The sequence below is a fragment of the Muscardinus avellanarius genome (assembly GCF_963383645.1).
Source record: "Muscardinus avellanarius genome assembly, chromosome: 6".
Classification (NCBI taxonomy): domain Eukaryota; kingdom Metazoa; phylum Chordata; class Mammalia; order Rodentia; family Gliridae; genus Muscardinus; species Muscardinus avellanarius.
The window spans coordinates 130314911-130339421 of record NC_137791.1 but is presented as its reverse complement, the minus strand read 5'-3'; the positions used below and the strand labels follow the sequence as shown (position 1 = coordinate 130339421).

Genomic DNA, 24511 nt, shown 5'->3' with positions numbered 1-24511 from the left:
AGGGTTGTGTCATAAGAATTACTTGTCTGAAAAATCTTGTCAGTCCTACTTTATTTATCTCAAGCCAAGGGGCAAGTCTCAAAACATCCTACACCATTCCAAGTCCCAGCTACAGAGCTCTGTGCCTGTTTGGTGTCTGTGCTCCTCTGGGACTTTGTGGAGGAGCTAGGAGGCCCTTGCTGCCTCGTCTGCAGGTTTGAGCCCCATCAAATCTAACTGTTGGAAGGTAAACCTAGACCACACGGAGTGGGCTCCCCTCCCCCCTCCTTCAACACACCATGCATGGCGAGGCTCCAAGGCCAGGTGGCTGTCGAGTGAGGTGGCATTCTGATCTCTGCCTGCCTGCAGTAAGCAGAGCTCTCCCAGGTCCTCCAAGGGCACTGGAGAGCATGTGGCCGTCTGCAGCTTGCCAGTGTTTTACATGTTCACTCACTAGGCATCTCCTGTCTGGTCGTTCTCAAACCACCACCAACATAATCAAAACCATTATAGTTACTTACGGTTAGTGGCTCATTCACCAGTGCAGCCTCCCTCTGTGCTTCAGCTGTTCAAGCAAAAATGAGACAAAAGGAAACAACTGTTTTTGAACGAAAGTGAAACAAATTTAAAGATTTTTCAGGAAAAATAAGATAATGTTGGAGAAGTTGGCAAAAAATAAAAAAAGATAATGTCACAAAGTAGCCTTTGTGAATTATAAATGCTGACCATTTATTTTCTATAATCTGTGTTCCAATACCAGAAAAATAATGGAAATGAGTATTTCCTGCATTTTTATAATAATGGCCAATAAGTCACCAGAGCCAATTTAACTATTTTGTGATCTGAAACTTAGAAAAAGGCAGAAAATCTTCATGCAACTGTTAAGCTGCACTATAACACTGGTTCATGTAAAAATAATGCCATCAAATGACAAGTTAGATCCTATCCCCTCAAATGGCGATGGTTAGTTTATATTTGGAAACTTAAAGTACAAAGTCTACTGTTTCTACTCAACAATGACAGAATACACATTTTTCTTTTAAACAACTTCCTTTTACGTAAATAGATCTCTTACTGAATTGTACCTAAACACAGTAAGGCAGTCTAAAATATAACTGTGGGAACAAAAGGCTTCAGAACATAAATATGTTAACCTTCTGACAATTGACAAGTGAGATGTGATCTGAACTATGAAACACCCATACACTTTGTAGCTAATGTAACTGCTGAGTTGAGGGTAGATCAGGCATCCTCATGGATGACTTACCAAGTCTTGGTGTGATCTTCCAGGACCGCCTGGTATCTCTGCTGAGTGTTATTTGTTTATAAGGCTCTTGACATTCAGCTAAGGATTTCAGATGACTTTGTATAAGGAGGTCCCAAAATGGCACCCCCAACTCAACTGCCCAGATAGCAGCCTTGAGTTTATGCACATTACTCCTCACACCTGAACGACCCAATTCCACTGCACCATAATCGTTTTCATTGCATCCAGTGAACGACTTTCATCCATCGGTCATTTCCATCTCAGTTTATTTACTTCTCCAGAGTACATACCTAATGATGCTTTTTTTTGGTCAAGGTAATAATTTAAAGAGTCAACCTGACTACCGTAGACACCACAGTTGTGTTCCTGGAACTGTCTCCAAGAGGCCAAACTCTGGCCTAAGAAACCATATGGTTCCTTGAACAGAGCAGTCAACAGAAGTCAACCATCAAGTTACATTCTTCTGGTCACAGTATTAGCTTAGAGCAGATACATACACTTAGGTTGAATCAATAACTCTCTGGAATTTGGCTACAAATAATATGACAAAGCAATTTTCCAAGAGGCCACGAATGAGAAATCAATGACCTTTGTGGGAGGATGAAAGAGAAGATAAGAATTTGAGTTACTACTATACATGTCTCTAGGGATATCAGTTTGCTTTCAGATCATGCTTTGCCTGAAATTTTAGTTTCATGGGCTAATAAATTCCCTTAAGCAATTATTTGTAGGCTTTTCTATCATTTGCCACTAAGATGACCTTTAATGTTTGACCTGACTTACATTGATACTTGAATTGTTAAAAAAAAAAAAGGGAAAAATTTCCTTACATTGGTCATTTATTCTGAAGTTCCCAGTACTATTTTTCTTTATTTTTTCCTTTTGTGGTGTTAAGATTGAACCCAGGGCCTTTCTCATGATATGAACACACTGAACTATATATGCCAGCAGTACCTTTTCCTCAATGTGTTAATTAGAGGAAAATATAAAATAATGCTCAGAGTACAAAGTAGAAACAATTCTCCACTGTCAACAATTCCTCTCATTTCCATTTCCTTATCCTGATGGTTTTCAAAGTGTGGTCTAGGAACCCACCCCGCTGGAGTCCCTGAGGTTTCCTTCTACCAAGGTTTTGACTAATGTCACATTCTTATTATTGTTACTATTACTGATATGATTAATGTCACATTAGGATTAAGGCTTTAGCTGGGTGTGGTGGTGAACGCTTGTAATCCCAGTACTTGGAAGGCTGAAATAGGAGGAGCGTGCGTTTGCAGCCAGCCTCAGCCACTTACTGAGGCTCTCTGCAATAGAGTGAGACTTTGTTTCAAAATAAAGAATAAAAAATAGGGATAGAGGTGTAGCTCAGAGGTAAAATGCCCCGGGGTTCCATCCCCAGTAGGCAAAACAAAACAAAACAAAACAAAAACAACAAAAAAGTAATGAGGCTTTAAATATGTCACTTTAATACTAAGATGTTATCTTCCTTATGAACTCCAGAGTACACAATGGGACCACAAGTAACGAAAAGTCTATTAAACTCTAACTGCAAATCTGTGATGGGTTTTCCTCATGTACTTCAAACAAAATAACAAATACCAACTGAGTGCATGTGTGAAAAGTATGAGAAACCTGCATTTTTCTATTAAGAAGAAAAGATCTACAAAAATGTAAAATAATGTCAGGTTCTCACTAAGTTTTGTTAGTTTTGGAAAATCTAATTTTATGAAAAAAGTTATTTATGTTAAATTATAAGTGAGCTAAATACATTCATACTTGTTTTATAACTTTCTTAGTTTTAATTTTTTTATTTGGTAAATATATTGACAGGTAAAATCCACATGCCAGAAGGGATGTCCCCAATAATTCTTCAGCACAAACAGTGGTCTTGAAAGTAAAACTTTTGAGAGCTGCTGCCCTAACCCTTTCTGATCTTGAGGCTCTACCCTAAGACATCTGCAGCCAACAGTGAAGAGTGCTGCGGAGACCGAGAAGAGGCTACACAAGCCAAGTGCAGTTAGTGCTATCACGGGGTCTCAGGACCAGGCACCAATGGTGTCAATTGGGCACAGCCCAGCCTTGTGAGAATGAGCTGCCCTGGCCCCGGGAAGACAGGGGGCACTAGGAAGCATTTTTTGAATAGCGTAAGAATCTGCTCCCGATTTTTTTGTATTATTTTTCTGTATTATTTGGAGACCTCAGATTGAGGCAATTATTTTATATAAAACTGATTCACACTTAAAAAAAGTATATATTGCAAATGAAAGAGTAAGGTGGAGTGGTGGCACACACCTGCCATCCCAGCTACTCAGGAGGCGGCGGTGGGAGGAATGCAAGTTTGAAGCCAGCCTTAGCAACTTAGCAAGATCCAGTCTCAAAATAAAAAATAAAAAGGCCTCAGTGGAAAGGTGCTCTGGGTTCAATCCTCAGTACCAAAAGAAGAAGAAAAAAAAGGAGTAAAGAATTCCTTCTAATTTATTTTAAAAAGTGAGAGGTAAATCCATGGAGTCTGTTGGCATTTTACTATTTTATTTTTTTGCAGTGCTGGAGGTAGAACCCAGGGGCATTATAGCTCCAAGCCACACTCCTAGCTCTATTTTTTCTTTATTTTTGAAACAGTCTCACCAAGTCTGTGGAGGGCCTCACTAAGTAGATGAGGCTGACTATAAACCTGCAACCCTCCTCCTGTCTCAGCCTCCCAAGTACTGGGATTACAAGCGTGTGCCACCACATCTGGCTGAATTTATTATTTTAATATGCAATGGAAGGTAAAAATACATGCAAGGAAAAAACAACATGAACAACTGTTAAAAGGAGCTTACCCATTCCACTTGGCTTTTCCCCACGTGGACTATCTGTGGCAGCTAAAATTTCCTGTTTTTTTTCTTCCTCTGAAGGCACAAATGTCTAAAAAATCCAGAGCATCATACAAAGAAGTTACTTGAGGTTTTTGCAACAAATAGGGAAGACAAGCTTCAAGTGAATTATACAAAGAAAAAAACTCAGCATCTTGAAACAATATAAAAGTCTTTGTATGAACTTTCAAGTTCATACAAAGTTGAAAAATGAATATACCAGCCTTTGAAACAAAAAGAAAATGAAAACCCAATCTAATCTCCTATTTCATCCATCAACAGCTCACCAACTCCAACTTAGCGGAACACACACTGCCCTTCCTGCAGGCTTCATCTCATCACAGCTGACTCGGAGCTGCCGGGAGCGGCAAGGTGCTCCTCAGAGAGCGGAACTCAGGCTCCCCTTGCCTGGAAAGCTCTTCCTCCCCCTTCTGGTCAACTTCTCCTTTAGCACCATCATTTCATTTATTTCTTCTATTTCCCTTGCCCCAGTCTGGGGTAAGCCTGGGGTACACCCTCTGCCCCTCACAGCGTGTCATGGCATCAGGCTGGAAACGAGACATGGAAGCTAAACTGTGTAAAGTACACAGGTTGTTTAAAACAACAACAAAAACAAAGATTTCATTCTGAGCCATGGAGAATTTTAAGTAGAGCAATGACAGAACCTAATTTTTGTTGTAAGGACACCTGCATAGTTGCACATGGTGGCCCATGCCCATAATCCCAGAGACTTGGAAGCCTGAGGGAAGGTGACTGCCAAGTTCCAGGCTGGCCTTGGCAACTATGACCCTGTCTCAAAATTAAAAAATAGAAAGGGCTGGGGGTAGAGCTCAGTGTCCCTGGATTCACTACCCAGTAGAGCAAAACAAACAACATGAAAGGTAACCCACAGACTACAGGAGGGGCTGGACTGGGAGTAGAAGTGTAATGAGAGGCTTAGATGATAGGAATAGCTGTAGAAATAGATGATTGATGTTCTATTTTGGAAATGAAACCTGTAAGAATTGGCAATGGGTCATATGTGGGTGACAGGGAGAAAAAGAAGCTGACTCCTAGGTTTCTGGCTTGACGCAATGAAACTGATAATGGCACTATTTATTAAGGTTACTGAGTTTTTTAGCTTCACCTTCCTCTATAGGACATGGAAATAACAATATAAATTGTCAGAAGTACAATGAAATCAGGAGTGACAAACTGCTTATACATAGGTAGTAGATACCTGTTTGTCTGTCTCTCCCAGTACACACAGGGTGAAATGGACATTACCACTAACAGCTCAGCATAACTGAATTAGCAGTAATACCTCAGTTTTCAAGTTGGCTGTCAGTTCTGATCCTCCCAAAAGACTTGGTGGAGATTCTTCATTACCTACTGAAATTCAAACCATGAAGACAATTATTTAAGAATCTGATTTCAGGAAACATCCTAAATAAAAAAGAAGTAAATTGTTATTATTTGAAAGACCAAGCCATCTTCCTTTGCTGGTTTATGTTATAGCAAATAGAAAAAGATAAAAAAAAAAAAGTATCATATGAGAAGGATCTGGATGGTAGGCCAGGACCATTTATTCATTTGGGGAGTCTCTGTTTCTTGCTTATAGTAAGATGGCTGCCCAGTAAGAATGAAGAAATATTATTGTGGAGAAATCTTATTTCCCAGTATTTTTCTGCAGTCATCTTTTATCAAGTGTGTGTGTGTGTGTGTGTGTGTGTGTGTGTGTGTGTGTGTGTGTTCTCAGTCACAGAGGTACATTCTCAAAAAAAGGTGATATATGAAAACACTGACTTTACTTGCCTCATGCTGATACAGCAAGACTGAACATTTTTAAGATGTCTGCCTGAGGCAGAAAAAAAGACAATGGCATTTTCTCAGGTAGAGACTCACTCTCTCCACTCCTGCCTTCTCACGTCCCTTTGTGGCTGTGGCTTCTACAGTTTTTCTCGCCTGCCCCACACCTGAACAGTCAGAGAAAAGTTTTCCTTTCTCCAAGGGTCTGAAGGCTTTTTCCTTCTAAAAGCTCTTCAATTTTTGCTCTTTCAGGGGAAACAAAGGGAGGAGGGAGAAGTAACCAATTGCAGCAGTGACTGAGTCATTAAAACTTTCAGAGCTCTCAATTTACTCCAAGCCAATTCCACTGAAATTTTAAAGTTACTATTTCAACCCTTAGAACATTTTACTCAATGTTCTCTTAAGTCTTCAAAATGGACAGGACCAAATCTCTTCTTAGCTAAGGTTAGTTTCAATTCAAAACTCCAAGATACCACAATTTATCCAGGCAGAATGAAAGTGAAGTCAAGTCAAGGGAGTCTAGTCACTGTTCCATTTGAGTTCTCAGGACACAATGTGCTCCCCCAGCCTAACTACTCTTCACACTGCAGGGCCACTGCCAATGTCGGCACAATACATGGCTGGATTCAGAGCTATCTTTTCATCTTCACTATTTATCTTTGCAGCCCCAGAGCCTACTACAGTAGCCACCTCAGGTAAACTATCTGGTGACTGAGACTGTACCTTTAAAGTTGCCAACTCTTTTTAAAAGACAAGCATTCTTAGGGTCTGGTAATGTAGCTCAGTAGCAGAGTGCTTGCCTAGCAAACATGAGGACATGGGTTCGATCTCCAGCACCATAAACAACAACAAAACTGGAGATGTGACTACTAAGTGCAAGGTGTAATGCACAATAAAAGACCAGTATTCTCTGAAATCTGTCAGCAGGGAATAGGTATTTTTTTCTTTCAAACATACTCTAAACTAGAAATGAAATCATTTTATTTAGACAGTAAACTCAGTTAAAAAAAAAAATAGGGACTGGGAGCACAAGCAGAAAAGCACTGCAAAAAAAAAATTGCTCCTTAGTTGAGTGAGGACTGAAATGATACTTGCTTTAATACTACCATTATCCATGGTTTATGCAACAGAAAACTGGGGCTCACAAGTTACAAGTATTTTTTTTCTAAGAGGCTTCTAAGTGCCATACAAACTATTTAAAATTCTCTGACCTTATTTTTTCATTTGTAAAACGAGGATTATATAAATACACTAATTTCATAGTGTTGTGGTAAGATAGTCTTAATTTTGATTAGAAGTCTGGAGATGAGGGAATGGGGTACAGCTCAGTGGTAGAATGATTTACCTATCTTAGGTGAGGCTGTGGGTTTAAACCCCAGCACCACTAAGAAAAAAAAAAAAACAAAACAAAAAACAAAACAACAAAAAAAGAAATGTGGCGATGAGATAGACGTTAGAAACTTGCACCGGTCATGCATATAACTTGCAGTTAACTGACCTCCTATGCCTCAGTTGTCTAGTTCTTCTGTCCTGACACTTTGAAAACAGGTTTAATGTTTTGGGCATTGTACCTTTGAGCTACACCCTGGGCCCTGCTTTTTTATTTTTTAATTCTTTATTTTAAAATAGGGTCTCACTAAATTACAGGGGGGCCTCACTAAATAGCTGAGGCTGGCCACGAACATGGATCCTCCTGTCTCAGCCTCCCAAATGCTGGGATCACAAGCGTGCGCCACCATGCCTGGCTCTGTTTTACACTTTTAAATCCCAGTCATTTTTTTTTTTTTTAAAGAGAAGGTCAAATCTCGAGTTTCATAAGACTTATTCTGCAACATCATTACACAAGAAATAAATCACAATGACTTCTCATTCTGGAACCAAAAGCATATTTTGGAAGACTTGGGTTAATACTCAACTGTTACACAACCATCTTTTTGAAATACTGACTCTCACCTATGTCACCCAAGTTTTGTTCAGCAGAAACGGTCTCCTCGGAGGCTCTTTCCCCGGGCAGTGTCTTTGTCGTGCCATGGCTGAGTTTTGCCTTCTCAGCAGGTGCTTCAACAGTCTGATTGTCACTCTGTGTGGTCAAGTCCTTCTCACACTCTGGAGCAGATGGGGATATCTGGGAGGAAGGAGCAATTTTTGACTCTTGGTCAGTAATACATTTGGTGGTAGTGGCTTTCAAATTGTCCTCAGGCCCTTGCTGGTCAGGCAGACGAGGGGAGTGCTCTGGGGCAGCATCTCTGACAGGTGGTAAGTCATCAGTTTTAGCACCGGTATTTATAGCTGCCAAACAGTGAATACTGTCAGAGAGGTCCTCAGCCATCTGTCCAGATGTCTGTTCTGGTCCTCTCAGCGGGGTGGGTAAGTTAGCACTTGTCTCCAAGCCTGATCCTGCTGAAGAGCTGGCTGTGCTACTGCCCTCTACAGTCTCTGCCTCTTGGCTTTCATCTTCTCTCTGAATGGAGCTCAGCAATACATTCTTCTCTTCTGCAATTAGCAAGTGCAACGTGCTCTTATTTTGTCCTCCTGCTGCAAAAGAGCCTTGGGCAGGGCAGTCTTTGGTGTGGTGGTCTTCCTCTCCTGGACACACAGCACTTGGCTGGCCTCGCTCTATAGAGTGCTTGCAGACCGCTGGCCCACTGGGTCCTTCCTCAGTGCTCACTGCTGTCAGGGGGCCCGCTTCTTTGCTCCCTATGAATGGCCCAGGACACTGACAGTTACTCTCAGCAATGAGGCTGGGCATGGGAACCTCGTCCTTGCTCACTTTTGCAGTTGACAGGCTGTCATTTCCTTCTGGGTTGTCTACAGCCAGCTGATTCTCCTTGTGTCTGTCTAGGCTGGCACCCATCACTGCCGTGCTGGTGGAGATAATGGCGGCATCGCTAGAGTCTTCCACCCTGGCGATGGTGGCTTGGTCTTCGTCTGGGGGGACAGCGCCCATCATGACTGCTTCACTTCCTTCAGAGGTGCTTGTGGAAATCATGGCAGTGTCACTTGTCTCTTCCACCGGTGTGACTGAGGGACAGAGCTCCTCCCGAGGGACAGCACTAGACACGGGGCCTTCGCAGTCTTCCACTGAGCTTGTTGAAATAACAGCACTCCCATCTGTAACAGATTGCACATTTTCACTTACACCAGAAATAGAGGCTTCACATTCTTCAGCTATGCTGGTGGAAATGAGAGCACACTCATCTTTTTCTTCCTTGCTGGTTGAGGCAAGAACACTTTCAACTTGTGTAGGAGCACTGGGCATAGGTACCTCAAAGTCCTCAGTGCTTACCAAGACTGGACCTGTAGTTCCCTCTTCAACTGTTGCAACTGGTTGCTGACTTTCAGCACATTTGATGGTTGTTGCACTAGAAATAGGCACTTCAAACTCTTCTCCTATGCTTGTGGAAATCATAGCACACTCATCTTTGTCTTCACACCTGCTAGCAGTGAGTTGGCTCTCATCACCTGAAACTGCACTGGGCATGGGGGCCTCGAATTCTTCCAGGTTTACTCTAGTGCCTTCCATATTTTCCTCAGTTCTCAGGGTACTTGAATGCCCTTCTCCCATGCCTACAACTGCACTCACCTGAGGAGTGCAATCACTTGTACTGGTGGAAATCATCAAGCCTTTGCCTTGACTTTTACCCCCAGCTAAACTATCTTGGTGAGAACTATCACCAACTGTAGTAGCCATGAGGCCATCACATTCTTCTTCTTCTACAGAGGTGATGATACCCTCATCTTCTTTTTCACTTGGTGATGTGTGGTCAACTTCACATTCAGGGGCTGCACCAGATATAAGGATATCATAACTGCCCTCCACCAGGCCAGTGGAAATAGAGTTATCTTCAGTCTTTTCTTTCCTTGTGAGATGACTATCACTTTGATCAGAAGCTACACTGGTCATGGGGCCCTCACAACCTTCTGGAACTGGCACCACTTCATCTTTCCCTGCAACTGCACTGGTCACGCTGCTTTCTACAATCCCTTTAGCACTGGAGCAGATCTCTGTATCTTTGATTTCTTTCCCTGCACCACTCATGCTATCAATGTTACTTTCATTCGCATTCACGATGGTTGCCCCAGCCTCAGCATCTACATGCTGTACCGTAGGGCCAATTTGACTATCCCCTTCTGCACTTTCGCAAATCAGCACTCCTTCATTTTCTTCTCCTATCCCAGTGCAAGTTGAGGCATGTCCAATTTCATTTCCTCTTCCAGTACTAGTCACAATGCCCTCCCCCTCATCATCCTCCTCTTTCGCTCCTGTGCTGGTTACGATGCCTTCATCGTCACAGGGACCTGTGGCGATCAAAGGTGCATTAGTGACTTCTTTGGCTACTGTGCTATCCATAGCACTCTCTCCATTTTCTTCGGTTTCAGAACTTATAGCACAGCCTTCGTTGCTGTCTTCCGAACCCATGCAACTTGCTGTGCCCTCTCCGTCTTCTTCTGTTATGCCAGTGCTGGTGACTGCACTTTCACCTTCCGCACCCTCATTCACAGAACCATCTCCTTCTTGGCTGGTGCTTGTTCCCGGCGGCGTGTCATTATCTATGAGGACCACATCTGCTCCTGTAACTACACGCTCCTCCTGGGGCCCTGCCTCAGTTACTGAGCAGATAGTGAAGTTATCACTTCTGCCTTCTGCTCCCGTACATGTCACAGTGCCTTCTGTTTCTTTTTTGAGTCCCATTCTTGTCCTGTTTCGCTGGCCCCCATCGACCTCTTCTCTGCTCACAGATCCTGCTCTTATTTCTGTTCCAGCACTTGTGACTGCTCCATCACTTTCACTTTCACTAGCAAAAGAAACCGTCCCTCCCACGATTTCTGAGTCTCTAGTGGAAGAACCATCACATTTTTCTTCAGAGCCTGCACTGGTCACAGCATCATCTTTTTCCTCTGCCGTAACACTGTTCACATTGGCTTCCATTCTGACTGTGTGAGCAGCAACAGGGCCTGTAGCTCTGGCTTGGAATTCAGCCACAGTGCACTCTCCACTTTCTCCTCCCTTGGTGCTTGTGAGAAAAATTTCACTGTCAGCAAATCCTTCAGTGACAACCCCCCCACCCTCTTCAGCTGCAGCAAAAATGGTGCACTCGCTGGCTTCTGCCCCGACCTGAAAAGGATTGTTCCTGGGGTGCGCACCTATTATGACACCTTCATCTGCCTCAATGCTGGTGCAAGGTAGAGCCATCCCCTTCTCTCTTGCTTCTGAAGATGTAGTAGTGGCATCACTGGCCTTTACTGGGTTTAAGGTGACACCTTTGTTCTTCCCCTCAGAACTACTGGCAAGGGAAGCCCGTTCTGCTCCTCCAACCCCTGCTCCCACAGTGGCAGTTCTCCCGTTCCTTTGCTGTGGAACGGAGGGTGCAGTGTCACCTCTAGCACTGGTGTCTACCTCACTGATTCTGCTCCGCTTCTCATCATCAAGGTTCTTTATCTCACCCGGGCCTCTATTATTCTTCAGTTCGACAGATTTAGCATCTTTTTCTGTATTCATGCCTGGCACAACATTAACAGCAAAGCCATCCTTCTTGCCATTTTCCACTGTAGCACTAACTGTCTGCTTTAAACTAGGCTCTGCACTCAACTCCTTTTTTTTCTTGGCCAGGTCCACCAAGCCACCCTCTTTGCTAACATTCTCATTTTCCACTACCATGACTGTTGACTTGCTAGCAAGACCTGCATTTACTTTGCCTTCTTTACTGTCTGATAAAGTGGCCTGGTAACCTTCTGGAATGTGTTTCTTGTTAGCCAAGTTTGCTTTCGCTGGTGCAACTACTGTGGAAACATCACCGCCTTCTTTGCTGTCACTTGTCTTGAGGACTTCTGATTTTCTTATAGCCGAACTTTGGTTAGGGATATCAGTGTGATCCACAAAGGAGGTGCTGGCTGTGCCACCTTCTGAAACAGTTTTTCTGTCAACTAGAGGAACTGTGCCTGAGTCAGGAGATTCTTTCGGAGACATGGCAATCACAGAACCTAAGGGCAATGAGGGGTCTGTATCTGTGGAATGTTCGAGAGCGGCATCTCCTTGAGCAACATCTTCTGCTGTCCTGGCTGTGCTTTTGGGGGTTTTCGGTAGCCTATCACTTTCTGAAGGGGCACTAGGGAGCATTCTATGAGTGGCTTCAGAGTCCACATTCACTTCATGAGCTCCTTGTTGAATGGGCTCTTTTTCCCTGGGATTTGGTTTAGATGTAGCACTTTGGATAACCGCTTTCTTGGTCAAGGTGCTTTTATGGTCAGCGTGCTTTTCAGCAGTGCTAGTAACTCCTGTCCCACGCCCTGATTTACATGTTGCACCTGCTGCTTTTGAATCTCCCACTAAGGTTCTTAACTCATCCTTTAGAACTGTGGTGGCAGTTTTTTGTTTTGTGACATTTTCAGAGTCAGTGTCTTGCTGAGAACAACTATTGCTACTATCTTGGGTTTTAGATCCCTCAAGTACATTTTCAACAGCTGCCTCAGAATCAATTTCCATTGGCTCTTGTTCAGGGATTGATGTGGTATCACCACTTTTTTTTGGTCTATGAAGGGAGGAACTGCTGGGAGTGCCCAACGTGGCTGCTGCTAATTTTTCTTCTCCTTTGGTCATTTCTTGTGATAAGCTTCCTCTTCGATTTTCACATAGCCTCCGACTCAGTTTCTTTTCTATGACTGAACCACTCCCTCTGGTCTTTTCAGGATTATTGTCAATTTCTTTTCCATCTTTGTCTTCTGATTTGTTTTCTTCCCTTTTTTTCATGTCTTTACTACCGTGCTTTAAGCTTCTGCTTTTGTGCCCATCTGCTAACTTTCTCTCGAGCCTGGAGGAGGTTGAATCTTTTTCACCCTTATATTTCTCTTTTGTCAATGGTACCTTAGCTTTGTGACCAGCGTCTTTCTGTGTACTATGTGCTGAGGAAGCAGCACTCTCCAACATGGGTTCAAGGCCAGTTTCTTCCGAAGGTTTGTCTTCAACTTTAGACTTGCGTTGTTTTTCAGGGTCACTTTCTTCCGTGTTCTTCTCTTTATCTGGCTTTGGAGTGCTTGACTGCTTTGTGACACTGTCTTGTAGTTCTGTTTCAGTGACTTTTAATTGTTTACCTTGACCTTTTGATTTAGACTTCAATGCAAGCTTCTCTTCCAACAGACTCTTTGTTCTTCGTCTCTCCCTGTGAACTTCTTCTGGCTTTAAATTGCTATCTAAATTACCGGATTCTGTATCACACTTGTCTTCTGAATAACTTTCACTTCTTTTCTGTAATGTGATACTATGTTGCTTGGAACCTAGAGAATCTTTCTGAATTTTAGAATCGCTTGATCTTCTTGACTTGTGCTCCGCCTTAGTTTTTTCAGCAGACAAGTGTTTTTCTTTTTTGTTGTTCTCTTTACGTACATTCTCATCTGTTTTTATAATATATTCAGAAACTGGCTTTCCATCTTTGCCTAAAACTGATAGTTTCCTTTCATTCCTATGCTTACTTTTTCGTTCAGCTTTATCTTCTGAAGAAAGCTTAGTTTGTTGACTTTGCTTCTGAACATTCTCCTCTACTTTTAAACTTTTCTCAGAAGAGTGAAGTTCAGTCTCGTCACCTGTTTTATGTGTACTGTCCCCTTTATATTTATGTTTCATAGACAATTTCTCTTCTGACAGAGACTTCTCTTTTTCAGACTTCTCCTTAGAGGATTTCACGTCTTTCTTAAGTAGGCTTTTTGAATGTGGTATTTCAGAGTCATCTTTCTTTAGGTGCTTTTCATTTTTAAGGGAGCTTTTCTGTTTTGTGGGCTCTTCTGTGCAAATTTCAGAGCGTTCTGCTTGTCTTTTTCCATCTCTGGTATCAGTTTCTTCCTGTGCCCCTTCCATTACAACGGGGGTAGAAGTCCGTCTTTTATGTTCTCTTTCTACTTTGGAATCATTTTTATTTTCATCAGCTGAATGCAAAGATTCAGAAAGTCTCCGGGCAGGTTTACTCGGTTCACTTTTTCCATGAGCATACTTTAGCTCCTTTGAAGAAGACACCTTTTCTTTGTCACCATGCTGTAAGAAAATAAAGATTAAAATGTGAAAAATAGCAAAATCAAGACTGGGCTTGTTGGTGCACGCCTATAATCTCTGTACTTGGGAGGCTGAGAAGGGGGATTGCAGGTCCAAAGTTAGCCTTAGCAACTTAGGCTCTCAGAAACTTATCGAGACTCTGTTTCCACATAAAAATAAAATAAGGCTGAGGGTACAGTCCAGAGGTAGAAGGTCTCTCTGTATTCTACCCCTAGTGTACGTACACACACACACACACACACACTCTCTCTCTCTCTCTCTCTCACACACCCCAAAATCAATCTTTATATTCAAATTAAATATTTGGCTTCCCTTAATATGTCGAGTGCTCATGTACATGTGGCATGTCACTTAATCCTGGGAAAGAGCTCGTGGTATTATCGATCACTTTGTATGCATCATGAAGTGGAAGCTCAGCAAAAACAAACCACCTGACACGCAGGCAGCAAGTAACTGTGCTAGGAATGAGCTTAGATCATCCTGTGCTGGTTTCTAGCACTCCCCCACTACACTGCAGGCAGCTTTGCAAAGACTAGTTATAGTTCCTAATACTTGTCCATGCTTTCCAGAGGCTTTCTTCAAATTTAAACTCTTAGAGACCACTAATGCCCACTATTTAAAAACAAAAGCTGAGTGAATGACATTCTAATGTTTTCATTCTAAAGACATTATTTATATGGATGAGAATAATTTATTTTCTACTGAAATAAAGGCTTCCTATATTTCAATTTAGAAACTCAAATCATTTGCAGAAAACATAAATTGAGGCTACTTGTACAATATACTACTTATAAAGTTTCAAATGTATATAACATCTCACAGGAACAATATCGTATATATGGTACATATTTATGTATTCATGGGAAGACGCTGAGAGACCATAAAATCTGAACCTTTCCAACTCAAAGGCTAGCCTGGAACAAGTATTAACATTAATCAGTAGATGCTGACTAAGCCCACTCAGATAAAGAATTGCTGACTTTAGTTATAATTATTCTTTAAATAATGGGCGGGCCAAAGTCCTAGCCTCAGAAAGACCTCTTGTGCTTTGGGGTCAGTTTAATAACTGCAACGCCTTAAATTTCAATACAAAGACTTATGCACTTCTACTAATATAGAGACCAAGACATAGCAAAAACCTTAATAATTACTTTAAATTTAAATTTCTCAAAGAAAAAACAGCTTTTATTAACATAATTTACAATAAATGATTCTAAACAATGTAAATAAAAATAAATGAGATAATGCCTATACAAATTTACTTTCAAATAAAGTTAAATATTTATAGATACACTGGTAAAACATCAGGACTTATTTCTAAATATGCCTGTAATTTCTGAATAAAAATTTAATAGATATAAACACTCGCTAAATTATTAATTTTCTCCCTTGGAAATGGTAAGATATTTCAGCTATACAATTATAACTATGGCTGTGTCAATAGGATTTAAACTCATTGCCAAAGTTTGTCCCAAGAAAATAAACCAAAAATGGAAAAAATGTATTCACTGCACATATTTATATTATTTAAAGCAACCAAATCTTAGATAAAACCTAAGTGCTCAATTAGGAAGTTTACAAGTTAATGCAAAATGGGTAAAATGTGAAAAACATTTTACCAGATTACTTTCACTTTAAAAATTACGTATGAAAAAAAATTATGCATGAGCTAGGCGTGGTGGCACACACTTGTAATCCCAGCATTTGGGAGGTGGAGACAGGAGGATCGCAGTTCGCAGCCAGCCTCAGCTACTTAGTGAGGCCCTTTGCAACTCAGTGAGATCCTGTTTCAAAATAAAGAATAAAAAAAAAAAAAAAATAGGGCTGGAGGTGTAGCTCAAAGGTAGAATGCCCCTGGGTTTCACCCCCAGTATTGCAAATTAAAATAAATAAATAAATTTAAAAAAATCTATGTATGGACATAAATGAAATAGTAAAACAGATAATTTGCTATGGTATAGGAATTTTAGTTTTATCCTTTCTTCTTTCTCATAGTTATTACTGGCAATTTTGTTTCTGCTAATATAAGAAAGACAGTGATGGGGAAGGAAAAGAAGAACTACTATCTAGATAAAAGACCATCTAAACCAGCTCATCAAAGTGAGGCACTCACGCCAAAATAGAAGGGAATTCAAGAACACTGAATAGGAGGGATTTCTTATTTAACCTGGAAAAGAGCATATTACACTCAAAGTTTTAATACAAAGGACTAAATTTTCCACACCTAACCAAAGAACATCTGAATGGGGTTTTTAAGACACACCTCATTTGTTTTGAGGGATTCTTTGGAATCTTCTTCAGCCTGTTGTTTCTTTTTGGAATTTTCTTCAACATTCCTAAGGGGGAAAAAGCCAAATATGAGCTTCAAATCGAAGGTAAGAATTTCTCAGCAAAGCAGAAAAACAGCTTTCCTTTACTATAAACACATGAATCAGAAATGGATACTCGTTACACTTTAAGTCCTCTTCTTAGGCAACAGAGGAGAACACAATCCCTAATGTATCATGAACTTCTCTGGGTACTAAAGGCAAGTGTACCTGAAACAAAAATTAAGAATACTGTATGAGCTAGATTTGCTTTTGGAGTCTAAGCATCTTTGAGTAAACAAGGCAGCATTTTTTAGTCAGATCAATAGAAATGAAGTATAATAATAAATCTGACAACAAATTCTGTAAATAATTGACTCAGTTATCTTAACGCTTATGATTTATTCATACAATTGTGACTAGACGGAACAGCAAAATTGTATCTATAGCTCATATGACCTCATGGCTACTCTCAAGAGGGTCTGGTTTTCTAATCCTTTTTTTTCTCCCCAGTCCTGGGGATGGAACTCAGAGACATTCTACCTCTGAGCTATACCCCCAGCACTATATTTTATTTTTATTTTGAAACAGGGTCCCAGTGGGCTGCAAAGGGTCTCACTAAGTAGCTGAGGCTGCCCACGAACCACGATCCTCCTGTCTCAGCCTCCCAAATGCTGGGATTACAAGCATGCACCAACATGCCCAGCTTTGGTTTACTAATTCTTACAGAATTAACAGTGATAATGCAGGGTTAAAAGAGAAGCACATAGCTGTAACCCCAGCTATTCAGGAGGCTAAAGCAGAGGACTGCAAGTTTAAGGCCAGCCAGGGCAACTTATTAAGCCCCTGTTTTAAAATAAAGAATGAATAAAAAGGGCTGGGGGTCTAGGTCAAAGGTAGAACACCCCTGGGTTTAATTCCCAGTATTATAATTAACACCTCTAGGTTCCATTTCCAGTATCACAATAACCAAGAGAACAAACAAGCAAGGCTGGGAATGAAGCTCATCGACAGAGCTCCTGCCTAGCATGTGCAATACCCTGGGACCAAGGTCTCACACACGCTAGGCATGAGCTTTACTATTTTCTTTTGTTTGGTATTGGGAATTTAACTGAGGGGCAGGGGCATGGTATCTCAGAGATATCTCTCCAATCCGTGTGTGTGTGTGTGTGTGTGTGTGTGTGTGTGTGTGTGTATGTTCCTAAGGATAAAACCCAGGGGCCTCTACCTCCGGGCTACACCCCCGACCCATTTTATATTTTATTTTGAAACAGGGTCTCACTAAGTTGCTGAGAGCCTCACTAAGTAGCTGAGGCTGGCTTCAAACCTGCGCGATCCTTCTGTCTCAGCCTCCCAAGTACTGGGATTACAAGCGTGCGCCACCATGCCCAGCCAATCTTTTTTTTTGAAACAGGAGCTTGCTAAATTGCTGAGTTTCTCACAAAGTTACTGAGGCTATTCTTGGATCTGTGATCCTCCTGTCTTCTCCTCCCAAGTTAGGGGATTACAGGTGTAGCCCCCATAGCCAGCTAGGAGCTCAGTACTGAGTTAAACCTCTAGCAGTCTTTCCTGCATTTTCAACACCTTGCTTCTGAAAGCATGTCAAGCAGCAAGTGTAACAACTCAATGTGTCCACATAAAATATGTACCTTGAATCTTTTCTTCTCTTTTTGCTTAGGGCTACTTTTTTCTCTAAAACTTTCCGTTCTTTAAGGACTTCTTTAATTCTAGGGGCTTTTGGTTCTGAACTCTTTGTTGATGATTCTTCTAAGTCCACACTAGTTTTGCCTAGGAAAAAAACAGTAAGTAAATGATTTCAGAAGAAAATTTTTTACAGACAGTGTTATATTTATTTTTATGAAGGCTTTATAATTATTTTAAAAATGCAAAATGGCTCTAAGATCCTTAAGTTGTGCTGGAATAAACATAACATAATTCATTTTTATCTTATACAGTATTTCACATAAATGTTCATTTAAAGGACTGGGTAGAAGTATAGCCCAATTGTAGAACATGTGTTCAGCATGGGTCGTGGGTTCAATCCCAGCACCCAAAAAGTTAACACAGACAGTAGCCTAATTCCATTAATAACAGCTACAAAGGTTGATGACGTGTGTGTTAATAATTCATTTTTTGGTGATAATTCGTTCTATCATTAATGGAAAATAAACTGCTAACACATGAGGAGTATAAGCTGGCACCCTATAGGATGTTTAGTTTACACACAAAAATATAAAAACAATTAAACCGATCGGATTAAAAAGGAAATCTTTCATACATGAAAATACATCATCTCATTTTATATTGTGATGTCATAAGTGATGTAAGAATAACTAGAAAATAATGGAGTATTAGTGACCTGGTGGCACAAGCCTGTAATCCCGGGACTTGGGAGTCTGAGGCAGGAGGATCTTGGGTTTGAAGCTTGCCTCAGCAATTTAGTGTGTTCTTCAGCAACTTACTGAGGCCCCGTTTCAACCTAAAAAATTAAATAGGGCTGGAGCGGGTTAGGGACTGTAGTTCAAAGGTAGAATGCCTCTGGGTTGAATCTGTAGTACCACAAGAAAAAAAAAAAGGAGTACATTAGATAGTTTAAAATAATAAAAGTGATACCTGCTATACCTGGACTCTTGGCTTTAGAAGACTTGGTCTTTTCTGCTTTCTGCTTTCGTTTTTCTTCAAGTTTCTCCCTATTAATTTGCCTTCTTAAAAGCCTCTCTTCTTTTTCTTTAGCCTGAAACCACAAAATATCCTGACTGATTATCAGGCAAAAGCACATACTCTCAAAGGCACTAGGAAAATGTCTTAGTTTCTCCTTCCGATGTTCTTACAAATTAACAGGATCTACAAAAGTACATATACGAGTATACTGCATGTGAATATACATGCATATTCATTTGTGAGTGTATGTATATATGTGTATATACGTGTGTCTCAATTTTGAAGCTATCCTAAGAATAAAGTGACAGATGTGAAGATTCTCCATTACTCTTTTTGAATGCTATTGGTTAACAGAATGGGAAAGGTATTATTTTGATAAAAGATTATTTAATAAACTGATTGCTTCAAATAAAGAGATGGCAATGAAAATATCAATGAGCAGCAAGTATGTACAAGAAGGAAAAAGTCAGAATGTAGATTTGAGTGACGGGGTGATATTGGGGTCTGCTCAACTGCCTGATGACATGTAGCGCCAAGGGTGTTGGCGTCTGCATAACCGACTGACAGAACTTCTGATCAATGAGCTACATGTAGCGAGCGCAGGTATGCACAACCGCCGGAACTTCCGATAAATGAGCCTGCAACAAATAGCGCCGAGCGGATACGGAGGGCGTAACTACTCTCCTTGCCCCGGCTAGCACAATTTGGTAATGTTGAGCCTTATTGGCTCAAATAATGCTTCCTTCCGTGCTCGTGAACCCCTCGTGCATTGGATAATGATTGGCTGCAAATCATGTGCTTTGCACATGCAAGGGTGACCTTTAGCTTGATAGGTTAGAATAGTTTCCTGTTGGAAATTCCCCTCGCGGTTTTTTGCTTTAAATTGGGTTGCGTGAGAGAAATAAACGAGATCCTGCTTGACACGACTCCCAGCTGGTGTGTTTCTGTTCCAGCCGTCGGCACCCACCATCCTGCTCGGCACCCACCATCCTGTTCAGCCCCCACCGCTGATGGGCTGGACCCGCCAGGGTGGTTCTACAACAGTTTTGACTTGATGGTTATACTCTTGGGACTCAGACTCAGGCTTTGGACTTGGGACTTTTTTGTGCCATATTTTAAACTAGAAAAATTTCATAGTTGCTCTGTCATTCCCAATAATCCTTTCTGGCCTAGAGCTAAAAATCAAAGTACCAAAATCCTAAGCAGGGACAACTCCTAACCATGTGACCTTTTCAAGAGACAAGCCTATAAGTAAAGTTATCCACTATCTGCATTTTGATGTACTAACTTTTCTTATTTTAATTTTTCTTAAATTATTTATTATTATTATTTTTTTTTTGGTGGTACTGGGGTTCCTGGAAGCCCTTCTATCTCCGGGCTACACTCCCAGACCTATTTTTACATTTTTATTTGGAAACAGGGTCTCCTAAGCCAGCGCGCGTGGCTAGCTTCGAACCTGCGCGATCCTCCTGTCTCTGCCTCCCAAGCGCGGGGATTACAAGCGTGCGCCACCACGCCCGGCTAATTTTTCTTAAATTATAAACCAATTTCAAACTGATATACGCATACTGTGAGATAGGAATCTTTTTTAACAAGCAGGGCGTGGTGGTGCACACCTGTAATCCCAGTGCTTGGGAGGCTGAGACAGGAGGATCCCACAGGTTCTAAGCTAGCCTTAGCTACGTAGTGAGGCTCTCAGCAACTTAGTGAGACCCTGTTTCCAAATAAAATGTAAAACAGGTCTGGGAGTGTAGCCCAGAGGTAGAAAGCCCCTGGGTTCCACCCCCAGTACCACACACACATACACAAAAAAGTAAAGAAATATTCTTTAACAAGCTTTTATACTTCAATGGAACATTCTATAACTGGAAACATTTTCAAATCCAGGAGATATATGGACTAAATTTCTCTGAATATTTTGGTAGCAGCTCTATACCATACTTTGGTAATAGCTGTATACCATATCTTTCTATGACCTGATCTATACTGATCCAAATATTTCCATACTAAGGAACATTGTTGCCACTTCTCTCTTATGTTAATAAATGAAACAAACACCTTTGGAAGGCAGGGCCTGCATGCCTCTGCTCCTTATGCATGCCATCACTGTGCACGCAGTGTATTAAAGTTTGCTACCCTGATCCAGGAGGCCAAAAGAGCAACAAATCAGATTGCACTTACAATAGACTGTCTTCGTTGTTCTACGGTAAGTTCGTCATCGGAGTCACTATAGTACTTGGAGTAAAGATATGGCTTGTGAACATAAGCATGCCTCACACTTTTTGGCTTTCCTTCATTAGAATCACTAGTTTGGGTTTTTGTTTTAGTCTGTTTGTTCTTCTCTTCATCTGAAAGAAAGTCAATAGAGGAGTACATCTGTAAATCAAATCAACATTAGGTTGTACAAGGAGCAAAAGCAGTATCAATACTAGTTTAAAATGTATTTGTAGGAGCCGGGCATGATGGCTCACACCTGTAATCCCAGCATTTGGGAGGCTGAGATAGGAGGATCGCGGTTTGCGGCCAGCCTCAACTACTTAGTGAGGCCCTTTGTGACTCAGTGAGACCCTGTTTCAAAATAAAGAATAAAAAATAGGGCTGGGGGTGTAGCTCAAAGGTAGAATGTCCCTGGTTTTCATTAACAGTACCTAAGAAGAAAGAAAGAAAGAAAGAAAGAAAGAAAGAAAGAAAGGAAAGTATTTTTTGTAAGTACAAAAGCGAAAATGTTGGTATGTGAAAATCCAAAAGTTGAAAATTTTAAAAGATCCCATCCACATAAAGTTTAGTTCTGCCTAAAAACACTTCAAAGGACATCAAAAAGAATTGAGTACTAGAATTTTGATTATGGTAGAGAAAACAGAGTGTTCAAGGGGTGAGAAGCATCTTACCTATGTGGGCACTACAGAGCTGACCTCCTGAGGACAGACATGATAAACTAGGAAATGCTGCTCTTGGTTTTTGGGATAGGTAACTTAGCTTTTCATGGAAAAAAAACAAACCCTGAGAAAAACACCTGTGGTTTTAGAAAGTTGTTTTCCCTGCTTTGCTCCCTAGGTAACCTATCCACAGCCAGCAGCAAATTTATAAGATGCTATCTATAGGCAATGGCAGATAAACTTCAGTCTTGTCTGTCTGTCTGTCTGTCTGTCTATCTATCTATCTATCTAATTATCTACCTATCTACACCAGGGATTAAACCCAGGGCTTCACACATGCTAGTTAAATACTCTACCATTGAGTTATATCCCAACACAATATTTTTCACTTTCTTAAAAATTGTAGGACAGAACTTAAACCTGGGGTAAAGAGCAGTACGACTCGAATGCACAACCCTGCGTCTGAACTCTGCACGGGTATTCTATGGCTACGTGGCTGTGGGCAAGACTCTGTGGCTTTGCTTACTCATTTGCACCTACAGTGCAGGGCTGTGGCAGGACCTGCAGGAGTTATTACACAGAAGATCCTTAACACAGTCTCTGGAACACAGGAAATAGCTAGGAAGGGTTAGCTGGAAAACGAACTGTATAATAAAGAATTCAGCCTTTCCCACATGGCTTCTGGGAGTCACCTCTAAGCCTTGGAAATGTTGTGTCTGATTGGAGCTTAACATGTGACGTAGGATGGGGACTGAGGTCCTGGGTTTCAGTTTGCTGTCCTCCAGAGAGGCTGGAGTTTGAGACCAGCTACATGGGTGGTCAACAATAACCACATGTTGGAACCCAGTAAGAATATGGACACCAAGGTGCCGATGAACTTCTCTGGTTGCTGACATTCTGTCTATTATCAGACACAGACCCCAAGGAAGTAAATCTGCCCGCAACTCCACATGGAGGACAACTGTGAAAGTTCCAAGTTCCAATTGGAATTTTTCCGACTTTATGCACTTTTTTGGCTGATTTTAATCTGTGTCTCTTAACTGTTATTACTGGTAAACACAAATACACCAGCTTTTGGTAAGACTTGTACATCTTTCTAGTGAATTATCAAATCTAAGGATGACCCTGGGGACGCCTGAGCAATTATACAGTTAAAGTGGGTGATCGTGTAGGCTATACTCCCCTAATGTCACACACATACACACACAAAATATACATTATCTTAACTGTAATCCCAGGGCATGGCGTTAAGAGATGGAGAACCAAGACTTGTTGAGGATTAATATATTTTCAAGCTTGCTCAATTTCAATTTTAGAGGTAGGACTCAGAAGCCTTCCAATTACAAAGTCCCATGTTCCTGCCACTATACTATACTATCTTTTAGGTTAAAGAATTTAAAAATGTTTAACAGAAACTCCACAAGACATTATTAAGTAAAATGCTTTACCATCTGATGTAATCTCTCCTTCTTCCATGCTATCGGACATTACAACCTCCTCCTCAGTATCTTCCTCAAAAGATGAAAGGTCACTGGTGTGGACAGAGCTAACTGTGATGTCTGTAAGTCCATCCACATCTGAATCTATCAAAGAGCAATCTCCAAGAAGAAAAGAAAACAGAAAATAAAGCACTTTGTTATAAGAACATACTCAAAGCCCAACTCCGAAATTGCACTTAAAGTTTTTTGCTTTTAAATACATGTCAAAAAAATTAAACTACCAAATTGGTAAAAAAAAAAAAAGCTACCCAAATAGGTACTTGTAGGTAATAAGCTGTTTCCAAAAAACAGAAAGGAAAATTAGTATAGTGTAAAAATAATGATTAGTTTATAACATAAATGACAAACACAAAAGTAAATTTTAAGTAACTAAAATATTTGCTACTATTTTAAAAATTATCATGCATTATGATGTAAGCTGTTTAAAATAATGTATGTAACTTAATTATAATACAATGTTTATTGCTCTCTTGAGAATAAAGCTTTTAGAGTTTTGAATACAAGTATCAACAAATTTATTAAAATCTGAAGGTGAATGTGATACTTCCCGTCTTCCCTTTTAAAAGGGAGACTCTGTACTTTAACTTGCTACAGATGTTTTCTGAATTTGTTGTACCTTCTTTTGCTCCTTCACTGGCTTTTGCTTTATAACTACTCTTTTCTGAAGGAAGCTTTGAATTCTCTTCTTTGTCCTTTGGTTGTTTTTCATCTTTCACTTTTTGTATATCTTCACTTCTTTTTGAGGAATCAAACTTCTTTTCAGTCTTTTCCTTCTTTTCTTTCTTTCTTTCTCCTTTTTCATTGCTGTCTGGTTTCTTTTCACTTTTATCAATTGATTTATTATTTTTTTGGTCACTGCTTTCCTGCTGAACATCCTTATTTAGTGGAATTAAGCTATTATTCTCTTTTGTGTGATTTTTAATTTCTTCAGCTTGACAAGGAAGCTCACTAGGCTCTTCAGACTTTGGGGCCATTTCCAGTCCTTCTCCTCCAGAGTCAGGTGTAGCTTTTTCTTTATCAGCCATGTCCTCTGAAGTTTTCTCTTTCTCATTACTTACATCAGTGCTTGGCTGAGATGAAAGTTTTTTCGATAGTCTCTCACCAGTCTTGGCATTTGACATTTCTGTCGAAGCCCTGGCAGCATTAGCTTCCTGGTTAAGAGAAGTTATGGTTTCCAAGATGGACATGGCATCATTGGCTACGTTAGCACTGGGCCCAGGAACAGGAACACCTTAGAGA

At 40.8% G+C, this 24511-nt stretch overlaps 1 protein-coding gene across 1 annotated transcript in view; it reads right to left on the bottom strand.

The window, feature by feature from the left end:
- Positions 1-24511, bottom strand: part of BOD1L1 (biorientation of chromosomes in cell division 1 like 1) — a gene marked incomplete at both ends in the record, with an annotated part of 59627 nt that overhangs the window by 21522 nt on the left and 13594 nt on the right. Inside the window, 10 exons of the mRNA XM_080697272.1 lie at positions 501-544; positions 4069-4153; positions 5405-5469; positions 7843-13912; positions 16194-16266; positions 17886-18024; positions 18859-18970; positions 21079-21245; positions 23222-23371; positions 23889-24503. Coding sequence (XP_080553398.1) covers positions 501-544; positions 4069-4153; positions 5405-5469; positions 7843-13912; positions 16194-16266; positions 17886-18024; positions 18859-18970; positions 21079-21245; positions 23222-23371; positions 23889-24503 — 7520 coding nt within the window. The remainder of the gene's footprint in view (positions 1-500; positions 545-4068; positions 4154-5404; positions 5470-7842; positions 13913-16193; positions 16267-17885; positions 18025-18858; positions 18971-21078; positions 21246-23221; positions 23372-23888; positions 24504-24511) is intronic.